We start from the raw sequence: 16,578 nt of genomic DNA, 5'->3' as shown, positions 1-16,578 counted from the left end.
CCACCAACAGAGGACAAGGTAGAATCATGTGATACATATGTTACGATGGTGACAAGCAGATAAAACATGCTATTAGTCTGAAAGACGCATTAAATGTTTTTTGAGGAAGACTTGACTGGAAAGTCGGCTTAAATGGACAAGGAAGCTGAGGAGCATGAGAGATCTATAGGTGGTGGTAATGCAACGTACAGAACTCCAACTAAAGACGCGGAGTGGTACTAAGATGAAATGTGTCGAGAAGAAAGAGAATGTGGAAGTGCCGGATAAAGCAGTTCAAGACTGAACAGGTCAAGACAAGATCAGGGAAGGAAGCATTAGACGTTTTTAAGGAAGGCTGGACTGGAAAACCGGCTTTAAGAGGCCGAGAATATGAGGGAGAACGAGACCTACAGCTGGCGGTAATGTAACCGAATGGATTACAACCTACGTTAAAGAACAACAAAAAAAGAAGATTAACACAAAGCATGTTTTCTGTTTATATAAACCCGGATCAATGGTTACTTTCCCTAATCGTACGTCTATCTTCAGAGGATCTTCTGACGCAGTGATGATGTTAACATGCTGTGTGTGATGCAATGACTCGGACAGTGTAACGCACGATTTAAAGGAGGAATCAGCGATTCTAAGCCAATACACTTTCGATTTCAATGTCAATTTCACCAAATATCTCCTGACAGTTGAGTAGCTGTCCATTGTGTGCAGGCTGAAAAACAATCCGGTGTTGCTACCCAGCCCTGGTTCTGTGAATGGGAAACGAATAAAGTGGTCCAGCCTGGGTCGCACAACACTCTCACAGCCAATCAGCAAACAGGATGTGTTCGTGCAAGATGAACAATGTTGAGCTCGGCAGTGGATGTTTATAAATTTAGGGGCGAGTATAATTATTAACTCACATATGTCTCACGTATCATAGATTCATTAATGTCCTTTAATAGAATACGCTCATTTGATGGTTTCTGTCTCTGACCGGACCGACTCGAATCACAGGCTTAAATCGTGTGATGGCTGCATCCACTTAACACACACTCATAAATAAATACACACACACACACACAACAGCAGTGTTCAGTAAAGAAGGATTACATAATAGCAATTTGTTTACTCAGGTTGTGTCCCAATCCCAGTGATAGTGTACAGCATATGTGACCCACAGTTCAGGGCGATTATTTCTTTACATAGACATCAGATCAAACACAAATCCCTGAATGAATAATTGATCAGTGATGCTTTATAATTAACTAGGATTAAAATGGCACAATATGGCAAGCACGCGCGAGGGTAATGCAGCAGCATCGCCTGATTCAGGTTGCAGATGGACAGACAGACGCACACACACACACACACACACACGCATATACAGCATCATGATAACACCATTTTTAAAGGTCATTCACGCGCAAGTCCTGATGTAGATTTAAAAGCCGCACTTTGGTTATTACACCTCATCTCGCTCTCCTAGTTCACCGACTGACCTTCCTCTAGCGCTCAAACAAACTATATATAATATATAATATATACTCGCTATATTATACTATAAACCGATCACATACACACACTGACGAGTTTTTTTATTTCTAGCTGATCTCTCGGTCTCTTACCCGGGTCGCCATCTTTCCGCTGATTGACTCTCCTGCTGCTTCCACTGCGCTATTTCACTTCCACCTCTTTTCAGGCACAGCTCCGCCCCCTCCCCTCCGTCAGCGCTCTGATTGGTCAGATTCGGCACGCGAGGCGGCGAAATGTCACCCTGAGCTGTCAGAATCAATTAGCTGGTTTACCTCTGATATGATTTCTGTTTTAAATGCAGAACTGATACATTGATAAACTGATTTTAACACTTAAATGTTTATAACAAATATATAAAATATTATTTTGTCAATTTGACACACTTTCATCCCCACCTATCCATCTAGGAGCCTTTATAGCTTAGTTAGGGACTATAGAGGCCAATGGTGATTACCACTGTATTTATTCTCATTTCAAAACTGTGGTAGGACCTCCAGTCAACATTCACTTACACACACACACACACACACACACACACAGTTTGAGGGCACCAACTAACCTAATTTGCATGTCTTTGGACTATGGGAGGAAACCAGAGTACCCAGAGGGAGCCCACCAAGCACGGGGAGAACATGCAAACTCCACGCACACAGACTCTGAGGCGTGACTCAAACCCCGACCCTGGAGGGTGTTAACCATTAAGCCACTGTGTTGCCAAAGCATGAATACTTTCACAATTTAATCTCAATAATAAGTGCAATTCTTGAGGATGGCCAGAAATGCATGAAAATACTTTATAAAGCTTTTGATTACATATAATTTTCAATTACCTTTAAATGCATTTTTTCATCCATTCATTCATTCATTCATTCATTTATCATCTTATATATTGCTTATACTATTTACAGGGTTGTGGAGGCCTGGAGCCTATCCTACAAGACTAAGGGCACAAAGAGATGTACACCCTAAACAGGGTGCTAATCCATTGCAAGGCACTCACACAACACGCACAAAGGACATTAAATAAAAATAAAAAAGAGATGCTTTAATTAAGCACGACATTTGCATAAACATCAGAATTATCAATAGTTTACAATTATATTAGATTTTCCTTTTAGAAATAGACAATAGCTGTATTTTTGTAACAGCTTAAAGTCGACATCGCACGAGGACGCTAACTTTGACCAATCAATGCACGGCGCGTGGGGCGAGGGGCGGGTCCAAGCGAATCTCGCCGTTTCAGCACTAGACAGCGACACGAAACCGCAGCGCGTGCCTAGATTCGAAATTGCAGCTACGATCTGCACGCGTATGCCCCGTTAATCAATACACACGCATGCGGCTTTGATCTAAAATGTTAATCGATATAATAGGCAAGAGAAAGAGAGAGAGAGAAAGAGAGCAACAGAGATAGATGGCTCAGTACGCGCTCAGCCAGGCACAGGTGCTGACGTCATTAATGCGCCATTTTGTTCATGTAGTCAGGTCGACCAAAACAACAACGTCTCATTGCTTTAATTTTGCAATTTGCCATTTTTTCCCTTGCCCTGCTCTACCTTTTTTTTCCTTCAGGGAAAAAAAATCACCCCCTTTGGGAATACGAAAGCAAAAAAAAAAAAATTAAATAAATAAATAAATATAGGCTATATTTATATATATATATATATATATATATATATATATATATATATATATATAAAGAGAGAAAAATGGGGGTTGGCTTATAAACCAAAAACAATATAGAGAAAAAAATATTATTAAACTAAATAATTATAATAAAAACAATCATCATAATCATCTAACAATTCAGGAAAATTTATGAGGTGTTAAAGTTAAACAAGGCATGGTGGCATAGCGGTTAGCACCGAGGCCTTGCACTTCAGGGGTCAAGGGTTTAGTTCCCATCTTTGGTCTGTGTGTGTGGAGTTTGCACATTCTTCCTGTGCTTGGTGGGTTTACTCCCGCAGTCCCAAGGCATGCAGTTTAGTTAATTGCTGTTCCCAAATTGCCTGTAGTGTATGTTTGTTTGTTCCTGGCACCCTGGCCTTGTGCCCTAAGTCTCCTGGTATACATTCTCCCCTGACAATGTACACAGAATATGTAGTATATACTGTACGATGAATGAATTAAGTAAAACATCACAAATGGTTGAAATACTAAAATGTTTTATACAGTATGTTACTAGCTAAGCTGTACAATCACTACAGTATAATAATAATAATAATAATAATATTAAGTTTATTTTATATAGCGCCTTTCAGGAGACTCAAGGCCGCTTTACAATAACAAAAATGTTTACACATGGAAAGAGACATCTGAAAGACAACAAAACAAAATATAGATAAACATGAAAACCGGTAGAATTTATCTAAACACATTCAAAGATTGGGAAAACAGGAGGAGAAAAGATATTTTTTAAGGCAGGTATTGAAATCCTGTAGGGAAGAAAGATCACGGATGTGTTTGGGAATAGAATTCCAGAGTGTAGGGGCAGAAATACTAAGTGCTCGTCCTCCAAATGATGCTAATCTATGGCGAGAATTTAACAGTAGACCATCATCTGCAGATCGGAGTATACAACAAAAAAGTCCTACCACGATTATAAAAATTGAAATACAGTAAATACAATGGTCACCACTGACCTCCATGGTCGCTAGTTGGACTACAGAGGTTTCCAGATGGATTGATTAAAGTTTAAGAAAAACCTGATTAGCTAAGTACTCTTCATTACATTAACACTGTTAAAAAAAAACATATGCCTTTATTTTCTCCCCACTAGACAAACAACTTCTTTACACAAAGTAATAACTTGTGCACAAGATAAAACAAACCACACTTTGGGGGAATTTCGGGGCTCTGTATCATTTAAGGTGTCACGGTGTAGTAGTTAGCATTTTTGCCTTGCACCTCCATGGTCCGGGTCTGATTTCTGTGTGCATGGAGTTTGCATGTTCTCTCCGTGCTTGGTGGGTTTCCTCCGGGGTATCCTTGTTTTCCTCCCACAGTCCAAAGACCTGCAGTTTAGGCTAATTGGCATTCCCAAATGACCCGTAGTGTGTAAATGAGTGTGTGTGTGTGTGTGCCCTGCGATGGATTGGCACCCAGTCCAGGATGTACCCTGCATCATGCCCCTAAGTCTCCTGGGATAGTTTCCAGGCCCCCCACGACCCTGAATACAGGATAGAGCGTTATAGACGATGAGTAAGTGAATGTATTATTTAAAGGTAAGAAGTGTCACTTCGCCACTGATGCTGGGTGCAGCCATGTTGATTTTATGTCACTTGATAAACTTAAGGAATTAGGGAGACCATTCTGGAATTCCATGTTGATGGAAATTTTCTTGACCTATTAGGCAGGAAAAGAAAGTAAATGTTAAGAACCTGGGTTGAATATAGCATTATGACCATTTTTAACACTAATCCTAGTCCACCATGAGTCCCTTTGGTTGATTGATGTATAGATGTGTAGACAGACAGACAGACAGACAAACAGACAGACAGACAGACAGACAGACAGACAGATAGATCGATAGATAGATAGATAGATAGATAGATAGATAGATAGATAGATAGATAGATAGATAGATAGATGGATAGATAGATAGATAGATAGATATTTCAGAAGCACCTTGTTTATTGTCTTGTCTACTATGGCTGAAAAATGTAGATTGTAGACAAGTACATGGGAGGTTTCACAACCGTGATAAGGGCCAGAATGTATTGTTTTATGAGTGTACTACATAGTAGTGATGATTTGGAGAGGCCAATCCCTTTATTCAATAACTGTACTGACTGACATTTGGTGTCTTAATAACACAAATAACAGTTTAAAATTATTTATGATTAATTTAACCCTAGCAAAACTACCTAGAACAAAAATATGTTTGTTGCTTGTAATTAAATTAGTGACTTGTATTTAAGACACCTACAGTAACTAGCATTCTTTTAAGATGTTGATGGGCTGCACCTGGCTAAGCAGCTTTCCTCTACCACAAAAACAGCAAGTGCCACCTAGTGGTGTTATTTGGTTTTACCATGTAACTTCTAACTATTAAAGGGTTAAACAACATTAGATCACAAAAGGCTTGCTGTGTAGGCATGGCAGGGAGTCTCATTAGCACGGTGGTCCACTAAGCCTGCACTATTTTATGGAAAATGCTAAATACTGAAAAAACATCTCAAGATATAGGACAGAGATATAATTTTGTTGCAAATAGGGATGCAGCAGGCCCATACGCCTAAGCACAAATTCAAAGGTGTAACACAATAAGTTTAAAGCTAAAATAGTGAATGTATTGGAGCTGGACATGACAAAACCCTAACCTGAATCTTATAGGCCTGAAATAATTTTATTTGTTTTTTATTTATATTATTTATTTAGTATTCTACTGTATGGGCTCTATCTATCTGTTTCTTTTTTATTTCAGGGATGTCAGGATTTATTTATAAGTTATGTTTAGTCATACCATGAACATAATTCTGTTATACTGTTTGATGGGTATCATACTGTGTAGTTATAAAATAACCCACTTTGTGTCAAGCCACTCTGGCATGCATTATTTTTAAAAAGCCACACAGTCTATCAGAAGCTCTGACACTATCCACTTTATTAGGACAATTGCTCATTCTTGCAATATCCAATCATCCAATCATGTGAAAGTGCAAGGCAATGCAATGTAATAAAAAAAAGAGAGAGAGAGAATTCTAAAACCAGTCTACTTGGCAACAACATCCATGCCACAATCAGACTCACAGAGATCTATACTGCAGAGTAATGGTGAGGAGGATTATATGATAATATATATTGCCAAAAGTATCGCATGCCAACACATTGAATAACTTTAAATTCTTAATCCATAGAGTGTAATATGATGTTGGCCCACCCTTTACAGCTATAACAGCTTCAACTCTTTTGGGAAGGCTTTCCACAAGGTTTAGGGGTGTGTTTATAGAAATTTTTTATCATTCTTCCAAAAGCGCATTCATGACGTTATACACCGATGTTGGACGAGAAGGCCTGACTCACAATCTCCTCTCTAATTCCTCCCAAAATGTTCTCTTAGGTTAAGATCAGAACTCTGTGAACCAAACTTACTCATCCATGTCTTTATAGACCTTGCTTTGTGCACTAGTGCTCAGTCATGTTGGAACAGGAAGAGGCCGTCCCCAAACTGTTCCTACAAAGTTGATAAAATTAAATTGTGCAAAATGTCTTGGCATGCTGAAGCATTAAGAGGTCCTTTCACTAAGAGTAATAAGCAGAATATTATCAAATATTTGATCTGATTTCCCCCTCAGAATTCTGACTTTAATCTTAGATAAACCCTCCTGAAAAACGCTTCCTGGGTGATGCTGTAGCCTCTCGCAGCCGGGGCCTAGAGATAACTAATTGGCCGAGCTCTCTGAAAGGGGTGGGATGGGAGGCACTTGATGCTCTCACATCAATCACAGCTCTACAATTATGGGTGTCTGTGAGCCATGCAAGCTGAAGTAGCAGGTAGAGCTGTCCTCTGTTACGCTGCCCCCAACGGTTTGTGACCGAGCAGTTCGAAAAGATGCGGTAGGCTGGCGTCATATAGTTTCAAGGAAGCACATGATAGTCTTTGCCCTCCCTGAATGGTATGTGGGAGCTAGTGACTGTTTGGAATGAGAAACAACTAAATTAGGGAGAAAATCAGGGGAAAAAACAATAAAAAAAAAATCTGAAAAAAAGTCAGAAAAAAAGTCAGAATTCTGAGATTAAAGTCAGAACTCAAATATATTTTTTTGTATGGTGCCCCTAAGCTTCTTTTTTAATAGGGCTATAATTCATTGTAGAATTTAACTTTTTTATTTGATTTTATTAATTTTAAGAGATATAGATAGAGACAGATAATGTAATGAGGGTTTCCTTGCATGTTGAAAAGATAAATACATTAAATAGAACTATAAAGTGATCAAAATTCAGTGCACTGTTCATAAATAAATAAATGAAGAGTTCTTGTAACAGATAAAGATCTATTGTAAAAGACATGGATGTGATGTTATAATAAAAATACGAAATAAAATCAACTACAGGTTCACAACCGAATTTAACTCAAATAATCATTACATATTACAGTTATGATGCATTAAGTACTATATCATAACATCACCTGGCTAGATCATTCCATCATCTCCCTTTCTCTCAATCCTTCTGTTTCTCTCCTGGGTTATACTGTAGGCTTCAGGCCCCCCACAACCCGGTACATTGAATGAACTTAAATAGAATAGAATAGAATAGAATAGAATAGAATAGAATAGAATATTTGATTTCTGACTTTTTCCTCAGAATTCTGACTTTCAATTCAGATAACACCTTCTGAAAAAAGTCAGAATTCTGGGATTAAAGTCAGAACTCAAATAATTGTTTTTGTTTTGTATGTGCTATATATATCTATTTTGTAGAGGTTTAGTATATATTTTTTGTCTCATTAATTATAAACAATTATAAAAAAAACAGGCAGGTGATGGAATGAGGGTTACATTAAATTGAACTATGATTGAATAAATAAATAAAATTCCATGTACTGTTCATAAATAAATAAATGTTTGTCATAACAGGACAAGATCTATTGGAAAGGACAGGGACGTGATGTTATAATACAATAATCAACGAAAGGTTTACACCTAATTTAAACCTAGAGATCATGCTGTGATAACACAAACTGTTACAGTACTGTTACTATTACAGTTATAATGTTGGTCTTAGACATTATAACATTACCTAGCTAGATTTCCTTCCATCATCTTTTTTTTCCCTTGATCCCTGTGTTTCTCTCTTAAGAAGGCTATTGCCTTGCTTACTGTCTCATCCCCGTCTCTCTCTCTCTCTCTCTCTCCATGTCTCACATATTTCTCTCTTCTTCCTCTATAAGCTACATTTCCTGCTCCTCATCATTATTAAAACAAATCATCGTGGTCGTCTTTGTGTAGCTGGATGATACCGGCGCGCAGGATTTATTCCCGCTTCCGGACAAACATCGGTGTGAGATGCGCATCCTGCGCGTGCTGACTGCTGATGTAAAAACCGTATAGAAATAGAGAGAGACACGTGCAGGCAGAGCTTTAATGCAGAATGCAATCACACACGCGCACGCGCGCGCGCACACACATCGTTGATTCGAGGCTGCAGTGAGAGCAGGCGTTAACATGCACGAGCGTTAAACCGAATATTACCGACGGCACGCGGATAAATCCCTCTGTATGGTGAGTGTTTTGTTTCTGTATCAGCACCATAGACGATGCATCATCAAGGATCAAGGCTTCATATTAACGTTATTAATTATTCATGAGGAGAATCACGAGATGCCAGTGTTCACGCTCGTTTTTTTTCTTTGAACCACGCGTGCCTTAAGTCGGTATATTACATTTACATTTCCCTATGTATTTTTGCTTTTCATTCCAATTCAAAGAAGCAGCATTTATCCATTTTCTGTGTTACATCAGAGTACAAACAATGCAGCTGGTGCAGAACAGCCATAATGCAGTGTACTGCTATGTGTATGTAGCTTATTAATAGGATTCTTAATGTTAGTAATATTGTGGCGTGGGCGGGGCGGCGGCTGACGACCAGCATGCCTTGCGGGGATGTCGGTGTGTGTTCACCATGTTGGGGAAAGGTGTTTGGGTTGGTGGCCTTGGCCCTGTTTGTGTGAGTGGGTGTGTGACGTGTGAAATGTGCTCTAGTTCAGGCTGACGCTGAATTAGAGGTAGGCTCCTGAGTGAAGGTGCTGCTCATGCCATACCGGCTGTATGCTAAATAAAGTACTCCCAGCCATTGCATTGGGCAGCAATTAAGCTCGCTCGTCTCTCCAGCATTTCTTCAGGCGTAAAAACGCTACATTGGTGTCAGAAGTGGGATGGAGAGTCACGGGTTTGAGCGCACAACGGAGGACCTTCTAAAAATCCAAGCGGGCCGCCGAGTAGCGGAGCGACTACTCGCGCAGAAGAAGCGTTTTTCTGGCGGAGCTAGCGCGAGCACACCACGTCAACCAACGCGGAGCGGGAAGCAGAAAATCCCGGCGCTGGATCTCGGGGCCGAGGCTGGCGCTGCGCAAGAGCCGGAGCAAGAGACAGCTCCGTGCGCTGTTAGCCGGCAAAGCGAACTGCCGCTGCGCGAGGCCGAGCGCGCTGAGCCCATATTGGCGGCACATCGCGGCGGAAGAGCCGAGCGACCGCCCGCAGCTCAGTGGCGCTCGGTTCGTGAACCTAGCCGGGGACAGGGCTACCCGTCGCGGCTAGGCCTCGACACCGCTTCCGAGATTCCGCGACGACGCCGAGGCCAGGGACCGCCGGACTACCGCTGCAACGTTCTCAGGCCTGAGGGACAGCCGGACTACCGCTTTAACGTTCTCAGGCCTGAGGGACAGCGTACACCAGCAGCCGCTAACCTAGCGCCGGGTGGACGGTTGTGGAGCCCCGCGGGGCTTTACATCGACTGTGTGCCGGACGGCGTCTTACTGCGGGCGCTCGTGGACACCGGCTCCACTGTTTCCCACGGGTTGTGGAACCATCGAACTCTGGAGGCCGGACCGCCTCAGGACTACATTCGCGTTCACTCCTCACCTGCCAAAGGACGCCGGCGTTCCCACCGCCAGCGCCGACCGCCTCCACGCCTCCGAAACGGAGTTCGTCATGGTGACCAGGGACGGTCACAGCTCGGGTGGGGGCAGTGTGGCGTGGGCGGGGCGGCGGCTGACGACCAGCATGCCTTGCGGGGATGTCGGTGTGTGTTCACCATGTTGGGGAAAGGTGTTTGGGTTGGTGGCCTTGGCCCTGTTTGTGTGTGTGGGTGTGTGACGTGTGAAATGTGCTCCAGTTCAAGCTAGGGCTGAATTGGATGTAGGCTCCTGAGTGAAGGTGCTGCTCATGCCATTACCGGCTGTGTGCTAAATAAAGTACTCCCAGCCATTGCATTGGGTAGCAAATAAGCTCACTCGTCTCTCCAGCATTCTTTCCGGCGTAAAAACGCTACAATATTATATTAATAATATACACTTCCAATCTAACATGGCTGTATTTCATCAGTTCAGCAAACGAGCTAATGCAAATGTTGATGCTAAGTGGCTGCAGCAGCAACAGTTTTGTTTTACAGTGAAATTATTACTTGCAGTAAAAGACTAATAATTAGTATAGCAATATATAGTATACAGTATAGTGCACAAGTATATTATAAATAGACATGATTTATGAAAGTGTTTCTAGTTTTGAGAAGAAGTAAACAATAAGAGGACAATTGTGACAGAGTGGGGCATGGTAATAGAGTGGTGTTCTCAGCAGGACATGGTGGCAGCGTGGTGTCCAAAGCAGGGCATGATGGCAGAGTCATGTTCTCAGGGCATGGTAGCAGAGCATTTTCTCAGCAGGCTATGGTGGCAGAGCAGCGTTCTCAGCAGGGTATGGTTGTAGAGCAGCATTCTCAGCAGAGCTGGTGGCAGGGTGGTGTTCTCAGCAGGGCATAGTGGAAGAACAGTGTTCTCAGAAGGTCATGTTGGAGAAGTGGTGTTCTCAGCAGGGCATGGTAGAAGAGCGGTGTTCTGAACAGGGCATGGTGGAAGAGTGGTGTTCTAAACAGGGCATAGTGGAAGAGTGGTGTTCTGAACAGGGCATGGTGAAAGAGCAGTGTTCTCAGCAGGGCATGGTGGAGAACCAGAGTTCAAAGCTGGGCACAGTGGCAGAGTTGTGTTCTCAGCAGGGCATGGTAGCAGAGTGTTTCTTAGCAGGGTATGGTGGTAGAGCAGTGTTCTCAAAAGGGTATGGTGGTAAAGCAGTGTTCTCAGCAGGACATGGTGGAAGAGCGGTGTTCTGAACAGAGCATGGTGGAAAAGTGGGGTTCTGAACAGGGCTTGGTGGAAGATTGGGGTTCTCAGCAGGGCATAGTGGAAGAGTGGTGTTCTGAACAGGGCATGGTGGAAGAGTGGTGTTCTCAGCAGGGCATGGTGGAAGAGTGGTGTTCTGAACAGGGCATGGTGAAGAACCAGAGTTCAAAGCTGGGCACAGTGGCAGAGTGGTGTTCTCAGCAGGGCATGGTAGCATAGCGTTTCTCAGCAGGGTATGGTGGTAGAGCAGTGTTCTCAGCAGGGTATGGTGGTAGAGCAGTGTTCTTAGCAGGGTATGGTGGTAAAGCAGTGTTCTCAGCAGGGCATGGTAGAAGAGCGGTGTTCTGAACAGGGCATGGTGGAAGAGTGGTGTTCTAAACAGGGCATAGTGGAAGAGTGGTGTTCTGAACAGGGCATGGTGAAAGAGCAGTGTTCTCAGCAGGGCATGGTGGAGAACCAGAGTTCAAAGCTGGGCACAGTGGCAGAGTTGTGTTCTCAGCAGGGCATGGTAGCAGAGTGTTTCTTAGCAGGGTATGGTGGTAGAGCAGTGTTCTCAAAAGGGTATGGTGGTAAAGCAGTGTTCTCAGCAGGACATGGTGGAAGAGCGGTGTTCTGAACAGAGCATGGTGGAAAAGTGGGGTTCTGAACAGGGCTTGGTGGAAGATTGGGGTTCTCAGCAGGGCATAGTGGAAGAGTGGTGTTCTGAACTGGGCATGGTGGAAGAGTGGTGTTCTCAGCAGGGAATGGTGGAGGAGTGGTGTTCTGAACAGGGCATGGTGGAGAACCAGAGTTTGAAGCTGGGCACAGTGGCAGAGTGGTGTTCTCAGCAGGGTATGGTTGTAGAGCAGCATTCTCAGCAGAGCTGGTGGCAGGGTGGTGTTCTCAGCAGGGCATAGTGGAAGAACAGTGTTCTCAGAAGGTCATGTTGGAGAAGTGGTGTTCTCAGCTGGGCATGGTGGAAGAGCAGTCTTCTCAACAAGGCATGGTGGAAGAGTCTTTTTCTTAGCTTGGGATTGTAGCATGCTTGCAGTATTTTTAAAGGTTATGGTGGCAGAGTAGCGTTTTCAGAAAAGTATGGTGGCAGAATAGTGTTCTCAGCAGGTTATTGTAGAGGAGTGGTGTTCAAAGCAGGACATGAAGGACATGGTGGAAGAGCAGATATGAAAGATATAGATATGGTGGCACCACAGAGCAGTGTTCTAAGCCAGGCATGGTGAAAGAGCATTGTTCTCAGCAAGATATGGTGTTAATGCAGAGCATTGGGGCAAGTGGTGGCATGGGACAAGTGGTGTTCTTAGCAGGGCATGGTGGCAGAGAGGTGTTCTCAGCAGGGCATGGTGACAGAGCAGTGTTCTCAGCAGGTCATAATAAAAGAGTGGTGTTCTCAGCAGGGCATAGTGGCAGAGCAGTGTTCTCAGCAGGGAAGGGTGGAAGAGCGGTGTTCTCACCAGGGCATGGTGGCAGACCAACTTGATGTTTTCACAGCGCATGGTGGCAGCGCGGCATTCATATTAGGGTATTCTGAGTTCTCAGAAGGGCATGGTGCCAGAGTGGTTTTCTCAGCAGGGTATGGTGGCAGAGTTAGTTTTCAACGGGGTATGGTGGCAGAGCAGAATTCTCAGCAAAGAAGGTCTCCATAGTAGGGTAGGTGATGAAGATTTCCTTGTAAAGTTGTCAGTAGGCTGGAAATTGGAGGTCACTCTCCTCTTCCGCTTGCTCAGATGCTATCTCAGGTGCTCACCTGTTGCTGGTGCCACCATCATGTTGTTGTTGGTGCTTGGCTGCCTTCTTCTGCCTGTCACACAAGCTATCCCTATCCCCTTTTTATCACCACTTGCCCAGCTTAACCTCTGAACTGGATGGCTTTGGAGAGCCACTGTCTGTGTTCTTCCTCCTTACTTTGGCTGACATATTGGCTATAGTCCAAGCTTAAACAATTTTTTGGAGAAACTCCACTGTGTGTTGGCTGCAGTTGGTCAAAAGGTGCTCAACTCCTGCTGGGTCTCCAATAGTAATAAGTGGATCTCCTGGCTTATCTCCTGCAAATGAGAGGCAATGCTCGATAGCTGACTATTTCATATTGCTTTACATTATAATAATTATTTGTTAATAAAAATTAGACATGGTATACAACGAGTGTTTGGTGAAATGAATGCATTTAGCATTAGCAACTAAGCTAGTGGAAAGCAATGTTTTGGTTAACTAGGACATGACATTAACACACCATCTATAATAAAAATATTATTGCAGCTAATACGTACAACTAGACAAAATAACATAATTGATATACTATTATACTTTACTAAAATGTCAGTGTTTCCATATTCTTACTGCATAACAATTTTTGCTTGTGTCTAAGTAATGTAGGAAGAGCTGATCTTGCCTGACTGGAAAAATGGAAGTCACTTTCACAGTAACTACAGTAGATGTGCCCGCGACTTTCGTTCACATGGAATTTAATTGCACGAAGACCATATGTTACCTCAAGCTCGGCCAAATACACTTGTGAAACCCCATTAAAATTTGTTCAGTAGTTTTTACGTGATGCAGCACAAACAAAAAGCCAGACAATATTTCAAAAAAATATATATATATCTTTAATATACAGACACGCCAAATTTACAGTTTTATTATATGTATAGATGAGTCGAAAATTTCTATCAGGGTCATGGCAGCCATTTTAAAAATCAAGTGGGACGCAGATGTCAGTAATTGACTCGCATATCCATCCCCTAACACACACACACACACACACACAGCCCACCACCCTGGGGGGATTACACCCAGACCCTAATTCTCACAAGTATCAAATTCATTTAAATGCTTACACTATTATAGATAACTTTCCTTCAATGTGTCTTTTATGAATTAGGTACATGCTAAGTTAATTAACCCACAAAAACATAATTAATTTTGTATTATTTTTCTAGTAAGAATGGGTAAATGTCTTTATACAATGAATAATTTCTTTGACCTATTTCGGACATGCCAGAATTTTACATTTCAGCCAGTAGACAGAGTGGAGCTGTTGCTGGCAGTATTGCCAGTATTCGGTTTCAGATGATTAACGAGAGTATATGGAATTTCTGATAGACTCTATCAATCATTGTAACTATTACGCTGGGTGATTTAAATGTCTGTCAGAAAAAAACAGTTTACAGCTTTATGATTTTATCTTGAATTTATGTCATCCAGAGCATATTATAAGGGAGTGTCAGTTAGGTTACAGTTGTACGAGAAGCATTCAAGTCAAACCAGGGCCAGGGGAAAAAAACTGTGGGACATGTACAAAAGACTTTTAGCACAGTATGATAAGACAGATATGAAACTCTTTATCCTTTGAAATCAATGGAAAACCTGTTGGGAAGAAGAAACACCACAAGCTTGACCTCACTCCAAGCCATTTCTACATATTTGTGGCATTAAAGGTGTTCCAGGGAGGCCAGCGTTTTTTTACCTTAATAGTATCGAAGCACTAGTTAAACGCTGGGATACATGCTTTAATGTAGCAGGAGGTTATATATAGAAATAAAGGGAGTTTTTACTGTGATAACTGTGTTTTGTTATTCTGCACAATCAAAATCCCGGTTTGACTTGAACACCCTTTGTATACTTGCACTAAATGTTATATCATTGTGAGCACTAAGGAGATCTTGCATATGGCTTCTCCTTGTGATACCTGTTTATTCTGTTCTCCTTGCAAACTTCCTGCCCATTTATTGTCAAGTGCATTTACAAAAAATCCCATTAAGCGCCATGATGAAACTGGCTCTCATGAAGACCATCACAGGAAAGCAAGACCAAAACTGAACCTCTGCTGTAGAGGTGAAGTTAATTTAGAGTAACCAGCCTCAAAAATCAAAGATTAAAGCCATTATAAAGGCTTAACTGAACATAAATAGCAGACACATCTCAATATAAACTGTTCAGAAGAGATTATTGTATATTTTAGATCCCAGAAATAAAGGTGTGTTCAAACATTTAACTGTAGACCCCAGGCATTATATCTGCTGGAATATTAATTATCACCTTTGATTGTTTGTTAAGGTGCAGACTGAGTTCAACAGTCACATTGTGACTTGGCCTGAGGGACAAGATTAATCCCTTGCATCACTGTATGAGCACTGAGGATCATGGGAACAACTCTGTCAGCATCACCAAGCTACCGTAAGGCAGCGCTGTGCGACGAGGCAGCTCAGAACAGCAGAAACACCAAGCGCTCATCAGTCATTGGCGTGCTACCATGGAAACGCATTGTAGCTGTTTCAGCGAGACGGAAAGGGTCAAAGAAGCTCCCTGCAGGAGGAGAGAGTCAGGAGGAGAGTGCCGTTAGGGTTAGCGTCAGCCTTGATGGCAACCTAAATCTCAAGAAGTCTCAGTCCTATGCTAACCTGTCAGTGTTTGCACAAGAAGGAGGGCTGAATGTTCCAAATTCCAAAACCACTAGTGACCTTTGTGTAAGCCCTGTCCTTGAGGAACAGGAACAGGATGGTTCAGAAAGCTCCAAATCATCGAAGCGGATCTTGGTACAGGCATCGACCAGCGAGCTGCTGCGCAGTCTGGGAGAGTTCCTGTGCCGTCGGTGTTACCGACTTAAGCGTCTATCACCAGGAGACCCGGCACTGTGGCTGCGTGGCGTGGACCGTGCGCTCTTGCTGCAGGGCTGGCAGGAGCAAGCCTTTATCTCGCCGCCAAGCGTGGTCTTTCTCTACATGCTGTGCCGTGCAGTGGTCTCGGCTGAGGTAGGAAGCGAACGTGAGCTGCGCCTGGAACTGCTCACCTGCCTGTACCTGAGCTACTCTTACATGGGCAGCGAGATCTCGTACCCGCTCAAGCCCTTTTTGTTGCAGCAGGACAAAGAAGCATTCTGGGATAGGTGCCTCCAGATCATTCACTGTACCAGCGCTAACATGCTAAAGCTAAATGCCGACCCACGCTACTTCACACAGGTCTTTGCTGACCTGAAGAATGAGAGCCAGAGAGGGGAAAACGAGAGAGTACCTCTTGATCGATAAACATCAGGTTTTGCTTGTGCAGATGTGTTTAAGAGAAAGAGGACACTGAAGACACTTGGACGTCTCTGAAGCTGCCAGCATTGATTAGTACCAGATGCATCTATAGAGTAGTTCCTCAAACTTCTTGACTACATGGGCATCTTTACAAAAATACTTAGTAAAGTATTATTATTATTACGATTATTATTACAAGAACTGTGTTTTTAGTTTAAAGTGTGT

General features: G+C 42.7%; 2 protein-coding genes across 4 annotated transcripts in view; one reads left to right on the top strand and one right to left on the bottom strand.

Annotated features, from left to right (window-relative positions):
- Positions 1-1,683, bottom strand: part of nsfa (N-ethylmaleimide-sensitive factor a) — a 24,924-nt gene extending 23,241 nt beyond the window's left edge. For both annotated transcript variants that reach the window (XM_053515370.1, XM_053515369.1), the window contains exon 1: positions 1,599-1,683. In XM_053515370.1, the coding sequence (XP_053371345.1) occupies positions 1,599-1,610 (12 nt within the window). In that variant the 5' untranslated portion in view covers positions 1,611-1,683. The remainder of the gene's footprint in view (positions 1-1,598) is intronic.
- The window catches only part of cdk5r1a (cyclin-dependent kinase 5, regulatory subunit 1a (p35)), a 17,047-nt gene extending 469 nt beyond the window's left edge, over positions 1-16,578 (top strand). The window contains exons 1-2 of one of the 2 annotated variants that reach the window (XM_053515371.1): positions 8,661-8,732; positions 15,392-16,578. In XM_053515371.1, the coding sequence (XP_053371346.1) occupies positions 15,478-16,359 (882 nt within the window). In that variant the 5' untranslated portion in view covers positions 8,661-8,732; positions 15,392-15,477 and the 3' untranslated portion in view covers positions 16,360-16,578. Of the gene's footprint in view, positions 1-8,660; positions 8,733-15,391 lie in introns of those variants that run through there. The other variant, XM_053515372.1, reaches the window with a different exon arrangement.

This window comes from Clarias gariepinus, chromosome 16, assembly GCF_024256425.1.
Source record: "Clarias gariepinus isolate MV-2021 ecotype Netherlands chromosome 16, CGAR_prim_01v2, whole genome shotgun sequence".
Taxonomy (NCBI): Eukaryota; Metazoa; Chordata; class Actinopteri; order Siluriformes; family Clariidae; genus Clarias; species Clarias gariepinus.
This window is presented reverse-complemented; position numbering and strand designations above follow the sequence as displayed.